The 8,307-nt window shown below is 32.5% G+C and overlaps 1 protein-coding gene across 1 annotated transcript; it reads right to left on the bottom strand.

Moving 5' to 3' along the window:
* Positions 1–1,820: 1,820 nt before the first annotated feature.
* LOC121130536 (putative carbonic anhydrase 3) lies at positions 1,821–3,698 on the bottom strand (the record flags this gene model as incomplete). Its single annotated transcript, XM_040726273.2, has 3 exons — positions 3,595–3,698; positions 2,057–2,425; positions 1,821–2,011 (listed from the first exon to the last, which is right to left on the bottom strand). Coding segments are annotated over exons 1-3 (657 nt in total), but the record flags the coding sequence as incomplete, so codon positions are not given.
* Between the last annotated feature and the right edge of the window lie 4,609 nt (positions 3,699–8,307).

Genomic DNA, 8,307 nt, shown 5'->3' on the forward strand with positions numbered 1-8,307 from the left:
CATCAGTTTATGTAGGATATTATTTATTTATTATGTACAAATTTAAATATAAGGTAACTTATATTAGGGTGAAGTGAATGTCCAAAACAGCTTATTAACCATTTATTGATAGTACATATTAGTTTTGTATCGGTCCTCATTTATTTGGTAAGTTCAATCTAGTCTTAGGATCGGTAGAATTGGTCTTTGGGATCGATTCATGAAGACTGTCAAACATAAAACAAATATCCAAAAGTTTCATTGTACTATGCCGATTGACCCGTTCGACTCGTTAGTAGTGTTGTAACGTTGGTCGACCTACAAGTGCACAATTGTACTTATTACGTGCTAATCGGTGATTGTTTTTGAAACGAGGGCAATTCAGGGTGGTCGGAAATGTTTTCGACCTAAAAAGATATAAACCATTTTGTCTGAATTTTTATTAATAGTCACATTGTAACTTTATTGACTTATACTGGCAATATTCGCATCTCCCTAACTCTTACAAATAGTATATAATATACAAAAATAAACGCTATAACAGATTTTCAAAAAGGCAAAAAAGAAAAAAAGAAGAAGAAAATTTTTATATTAACTTTTCCCCAAAAATATATAGGCCTTATGCACAAAGTAAATATATATAAATTGCAAGGAACTCTAGGTTCATAAATACTCTATCTAAAAAGGTTACGCTTTATCCGTTAAATGTAACAACTTTTGGAACATAGTAACATCCTAACGTACAATACTTTATTCAAATCCCACAATGTACTTAATGTATTTCACCCTAAAGTACAATACTTTATTCAAATCCCACAATGTACTTAATGTATTTCAATAGTTTTTGTTTGATATTTCAAACGGAACTATTTTTTCATTTTTATGGTATATATGCATTGAATGCATTTTTGTAAAATGTTTGAAACTTATGACTCAATCAGACCTTGAGAAATAGACTTTTTATGAATATTCTTATTATGGTTATCCAAATTCTCCATTTAACAAAAACTAAACTTTGATTGCATCACTACATACCTAATAAATTTAAAGGATTTATAGGAATGGATGACGATATTATACAACCTTTGTTTCATAAAGGCGTACAATAGCATTTCACAAAAAAATTAAATTTTTAAGAACAAAAATTAAATATTAATTTTTTCGGAAAAATTTCAAAACTCAATTGCTTTTCATACAAAATTAGTTTTTTGGGAAAAAATTTAAAATATTAAATTTTGAATTTTTTTTTCAAAAGTCTATTGCTATTCACAAAAAATAAAAAATTTTGGAAAAAAATTCAAATAGTACATTTTTTGCTCCTCTGCATAATGTGTTCAAATGGATTTTTTTAAGAAATATATCTCTAAAAAAAATTTTTTTAACCTTATTTTTCAGTAAATTTTTTCTGAAAAACTCAAAAAATTACTAGTAAAAATCGAAAAAAAATTCTTTATTTTTTATTTCCTTCTATACTTCCCGAACGTCTTTCTAATTAATCAGACTGGTGAATTGATCTTGGATATTATACGTTTAATAGAAACAAATACATATATTTTTTTAAATCTTTTTACGTCTCCTTATCAAGGGTTTAATTCTATATAAAAATTATCCTTTCAATGCTTTCATCCATTAAATCAATTTATCTGTTGTTACGTCAAACACAATTCTTCCATTTAATGGTTGTACCTCACGATAGTTGTTCATGATTCTTGTTGTGCTGTTGGGGTATTTGAATTGCTTAAATAGATACAACTGATACTTTGATATGTTCAGAGGTTCCTGGATTTGTAATTGGAAAGGTGTAGAGAAGTGTTTTTTCTTGTATCTTATAAAAATATTACCTTAAAAACCGTCCAAATAACTGTTTCATTACAAGAAGGGACCGTGAATGAGCCTTCATAACGGAAGAATTCAGTGACATTTCGAGGCAAAATTTTATTAATTTGAAGCATGACCAAGGTTCTGTTGATTTCCTTCTCGAAGCTCATGGATTCCCTCAATAATTGGGTCCAATTTTGAATTTTGAGATGTACTTATTTGAAATATGATTGACAAGATTGCAAACTCATTTAAATCCATGGAAGTTTTTTATCAAACTTGTCTCCCACTTTTTTATGAACCATGTGGAGTTCAATTGGAAATGATGTTCCACTTATCCTATGCTCTGATCCTTCATTATAGTTGATGCCCCAATGAAAGTGTAGCTCCAGAATTTCGTAGGTTCCTCCTAGTCCTCCATACGATATTCGAGGAAGGGAGGTGTGTTTTGTAGATTGCTTTATTTCAAGCACAATGGAATGCCCATTGTTGGACATGGATGCATTTACTTCAGCATCATAGTTTTCAAAATGAAAAGGCTTAAATTTTGCTTTGATGACTTTGTCTTTCTCAATATTGATCGGAGATTGGCGTGATCCTTCCTTGCAGAGTCTTTTTTCAAAGTTTTCTAAAAATAATTAAGTGGAAATAACGTTAATTTGATGAAGGTTTGTAGTTCTCGTGGGATCAGAACCAAAAGGTAGTTATGGTTTTTATAAAGAAATATAATCGTACAACTAATTAAACTTATTGTAAAATACGGGAAATAAAATCTATTTGGAAATGCATACAACTGAAAAAGGATTTATCATAATCGTATCATTGCATTGTTTTGTTCAATGGATAATGGATTTGTAGTAATCATTTCCATGCATTGTTTTGCTTAGAACTTGGACTGCCTTATGATCATTCACCTCTGAGATTCAACCAGGACTTTCAATTACAATACTTGTAAATTATTATTTAAAACAATATTGTGGCTAATTTTTGAAGGGAAATTTCTGTCGTACTCAATCAATGGATTAGTTAAAATACATGCTCGGTAGTGCTTTTATTTATTCGTTAAGATTTGAGAGGTTATATTTGACGTAGAGACTGGGGACCTAAAAGTTTCAGTAGTATTTAATAACGATCTTATCCCCTTTATTTCAAAATTACGAGGTTGATTTACAGAATTAAACGACAGCTGAAACAAAATTAAACAAGCTTTTATCCCATATCTCTCAGTGTAGAAATGTCGGAGAAACCACTCGTAAGGCAACGTGTGTGCAATCTCCTCCGTCCCTTCATCAGTACCAAGAAAACTGTAGATACCGTGACCATCTCCATCCGGACTACCTACAACATCAAGATGTACGATACAGCCAAAAATAATCAAAACTTATGTAGCAACAAAATGGTTGACATTTGTCCATCCTCCAAGCTGCACTCTTCCAGCCAACCCCTGGACTTTTCAGTTTAAGGGGCCTTAGAGAAGAATGTCTGCCACAACTATCATCCAAACTTGGATTCGTTACAAGTTGTCGTCATGACTGACTGGTATTTCATGTACCAGGTATTCATCGTCAAGATATGACAATCTGTTCACCACCTTGTTAAGTCTCATATCAGAATTTACTTTTCCTTGAGAACAGCTGTGGATTTTTGAAGAAAAAAAAAAATCCAAACACAAACCCCCTTCCCAAACAAAAATATATATATATATATGATCTTGCGGACTTTCTTGATGGATGTGCCCTGTTATTGCTTACAAAGTTTTGATTCTGACTCCACGATAATGTACAATTTATTTTTTACCAAAGCTTTTCCAATAGGCATGATTGCGTGGATGATCTATTTTCGAATAAACTTTTGCACAAACAAAAGATAAAAATATGAAAGCAATTATATTCATGTTGTCAGATTAGTCTCTAAAGAATAACTAATGATAGAATTAAATTAGATTACCCTTATATTCTCTCAATGTCAAATTTGTATAGTCGAATCCACAGATGACTTAATTATATATATTAGTACAAAATAAAACACACAAATATCATATTGATCCCTATGATAGAACATAAACACTTATTTGTAGACGCTCAACGAATTTCTAATATTTTGAATATATCGATATATATATATTTATAAAACAGACATACTACTCACAACTTGAAAAAAATATAAGTGTTGCGTTGACTCAAATCATTATGGACTAGAATTAAGTCCATTATTTTTCGATTCGACTCAAATAGTTATTAATTGCACATTTACCAAAAATATTAACTTTTATATTGTAGGGGTGGCCATACAGTTGGAGGAGGCTGAAACTTTGCATGGGTGTCTCACTCACAAGAAGTGTTTTTGGAGGTGAAGGAAACTAGACAGAGGATGAGTTATAAACTGGCGTCTAAAAAACTATATGAATAAGGAGGTTTCTTAATTTATTAAAAATCAAAAAAAGTGATGGACAAACAAAGAAATCTTTAAAAAAGTAGTTTTATTTAGGTGTAAAAATACAAGTAGTTGACAGTAAAATATTAGATTATATATAGATTATAATTTGTAGAATTTTCTTTGTATATTCATTTGCATATAAATTTGACCCATTCAAAATGACATGTAAATGACTGAAATATCTGTCCTTTTTTCTCCCTTTTTTTTATTAAACGTCTATTTTTAATTTTTTTAGGAGAAATGCCACAAAAATGAAAAATGACTTTGATCCTCATTATGTAGTATTGTGTTAAAATAGATTAGAATGGATTAAAATAATCGTTTCTTTTATTTCATACTCCTCCTTGATGGTAAAAATACCGTTCAAGCCAATGTTAATAGAATGTCACAATGTTAGAGCCTCATGTAATGGGCTATGTTAGAATTTTCAATTTCATGTATCGTACTGACTGCTGGGCAAGACAGACAGATTTTGACCAAAACACACAAAACACTTCTACCTACAAGGGAGTTCCAGTTTTTTGTCTCTCCGTGTTGTATGTTTGTATTTTATTGATTTTAGATGCAAACCTAATTAAATTAGATATATGAGTATTTTAATGTTTTAAACCTTAACTCTCTATGACGCAAATTATTTTAGATTTAGATTTTTAAATTTTTCTTGCATTTATGAAGTATATTCTGTATAACTAACCCATATTTACCATAAAAAGATTAGCACATAGCTCATGTTGTTCATAGCACAAAATTGTGAGAGCGGATGAGGAGCACTCAAAACACGCGCACACTTATAAATGTTTAGATGTAATTCAAATACCACGCGTATTTTTGCAGCGTACAGAGTGTCAGTGTTGTTTCAAATGTGTACATAACCAGTATGATAAGTTTCTAACAGATGCATTCAGAGTTATTTGAATTATAAGTATTTTCCAAATGTCCCATATTTGGCACATTGTGTTATAAAGGTTTAACCTGGGAAGACATTTTAAACTAAAAGGTTAAATTATATTTTGTAAATGCATCTTCCCAGGAATTTTTATATAATTCTAATTTTTATAAATTATTTGCTGTCAAATAAAGATTAAAAGACATCACCCATGAATTGAAATAATAAAATTCACATGGAATTATAAATCAGACCAATCCAGACGGTTTTTTTCTGTCGGTCCAATCTAGACCGAATTTTTCTGAGAGAACGGTACATAACGAACTTTATAGGTTACTTTTCAAAAAATTAAATTGCGAATTTTTGATGCGGGCAGCTTTTTCCCCTAAAAAAAAGAAAAATTTTATATTTAAAATGGTTTTTCATAAAATTTATATTTGAAATTTAAGTTTTGAATTTTTTTTTTCCAAAAAAATTACTTAATGCGAGTAACTGTGGATTTTGAAATTTTTCTCCGAAATTTGAGTTTTTAATTTGAATACTTATGTTTTTTGGACATTTTTTCACAAAAATTCCACCCCTACCCCTGAAAATTTAATAAAATCCTACAGACACCCTGATAATTTTTTTTTCATGATAAATTTAATAAATCTCCTAGGATGGAAATAAAAAGAGTTACCCATGACTCTGCGTAAGATGTTCTGACGTAACATACAGGCAACACCCAAAACAATTACTGCCTTGAGGACAATAATATGATGAAGAAAAATAATCTCTCAGTTTTTGGAATGTTATAACGATAATTAATCATTATAATATTTGTAAACTAGTAAGGAGTCTACTGCACTCTATCTCAAGAACATGTATAATTATTTAAACAGGGAGGGGGATGATATTGGCTACAGTTCTGAAGAAAATATGTTATGCTTTATCAGGGCTAGTGGCGTTGCTTGGGCAGTTTTTCTGAAGCCCATTCCTTCCACAATTTATATATAATACTTAAAAATATTTATAAGTCTTTTATTGATCTCATCATATATATGGAATCCCAAATTGTATAATAGAAAAATTCTGAAATTTAGCAGGTAGACTTATAAAATAACTAAGCAAATTCCTATAATATGTTTTGGGCTTCCAAAGTCATTGAAACCCTTTTTTTTAACAAAATAAAAACCTCTTTTCCATATTTCCGTTCTTCTCGAAATCTTGCCTCCTTCCCTTCTCCTTCTGAATCTTTCTAAATTCTCTCTCAGTCTATTTTCTTCTACCTTCATTTCTTTGTTTCTATGCCCCTATATTCGGACCGGAAACGTGGGCACCTACTACTACTATGTGCGTAAAATAAAACTATTTATTCAAGTAATTATGTAACAGGGTTCATTATTTTGGATCTACCCCCTTCCCTCCCAGTGATCAATACCCTTTAGGGATTTACATTAAAACTCGTACGACCGTCCAAGACAGGCAAATTATAATATGGGATAGGTTAATTCAAGTTTGTATGCTACCTGAAAATGGACAAATAATCACAAAACTGTAAGATAACTTTGTTCAGTAATCTTTCTAACATAATCTAGTTAAATTATCGCACTAATGCAACTCAAGATACACATTACTAAATGCATATTTTATATAAGTAAATGGGAAATGTATTTATATTTCAAATTTTCTAATCCATAATAATAAAGCCAGGGTTGTCGGTATAATTATAGGCAAAGGAGTCACCGGGCTCATTGTATATATTGCTCTGTGATGTAAATCATATAAAATATTAATTTCGAAGAAATAACAATGGTGTCATACTAATGAAATATTGCAGGTGCATCCATATTGCATTAAACGTTTGTACAGAGTGCATTGCATATAGCCCCTGATATATGTTTGATATAAGAAATAATACAATGTTACTGGAATATTGGTAGGTGGGTCCATGGCAATGTAAGAGTAATGCTTGTATTCGTTTTTTATTGGTCTCAAATCCGTATGACATAACTATATATATTTACAGTACGGGGTTCGGAAGCAAACATGGACTGAATGACGGATTTTAGAAAATGTCAATAATTTGATGCCTGATAAATAATTTTTGTAATTTTTTTTTACAAACTTTAGGACACAACCTTTGTGAACATGTTCACTTAATATCTCCGCCCTCGGCAGCAATTACAGCCTCCACACGGTGGAGGAAAGCCTTGCAGGAGTTGATGATGAACTTCTCGAACAAGTTGTTCCACTACTTCACAATGGCAGACTTCAGAGAGTCCACTTTCGGGTGAGATGTCCGGTTACTCTCCTTCTCCAAAGTGCCCCAAACAGCAAAGTTCAACTGGTTAAAATCCACTGAAGATGATGGCCACATGTCCTTGGGCCAAAAATCAGCCATGTTGTCGGTGCAGGACTTCTGGCATTTGACCAATGTATGTGAGGGTGCACCATCTTGGTTCCACAAATAGTTGTCCTCTTGGTAGGTGGCCCTGAGCCATGGTAGTATGGTGAACTTCAGCACCTTGTGGTAGGCCTTCTGGCCGATTTTCTCCCAGCCTTGAAAAAGAAGGGAGGCGTCTTCTTACCATCGGACGCCACGATCCCCAGGACCATTCTTTGAACCGATCTTTTTGTACAGAACACCCCTTTGACCTTCTCTGGTGATCCCCCAAGCCAACAGCTGTTCCGATGGTTGTAGGCTTGGTCTACCGTGAAAATCTTCTAGCAGAGAATTTTTTTCTGTGGATACATTTGCCTTGATCCACACACGAACTTTCCTGCACCTCTGCAGTCTCCTTTCCTTCAGAGTGTCCGCCAACAGGTAGCATGGGGTCCTTGTGTAAGAGGACAACCCCAAGTCTTCCTTCAGATCCTCCTGATTGTCCCCTCGTTTACGTCAAACTCGTTAATGAGGCGATTCATGTATTTTGTGGGGTCCTCCTTGTTCTTCTTCTTCAGGTCCTCAAGAAACTCAGAATCCCTTTTCAAGTTGTGTCCCCCACTTCCTTCTTTCCTTGAGAGATATTTTCCATCCTTTTTTTATCCTGCCCACCTTGAAAATGAGGCTCCTGGAGCACTTCACAATGTCCATAATCTCTGTCACCTCAATTTTGGCATCCAGAAGGTATGAGATCCTCTGCCGTTTTGCTTCTTGCTCACTCATGATGAAAGATTTGAGAAATGTTTACTATTGTTTACTTATG

This window comes from Lepeophtheirus salmonis, unplaced genomic scaffold, assembly GCF_016086655.4.
Source record: "Lepeophtheirus salmonis unplaced genomic scaffold, UVic_Lsal_1.4 unplaced_contig_15492_pilon, whole genome shotgun sequence".
NCBI classification, from domain to species: domain Eukaryota; kingdom Metazoa; phylum Arthropoda; class Copepoda; order Siphonostomatoida; family Caligidae; genus Lepeophtheirus; species Lepeophtheirus salmonis.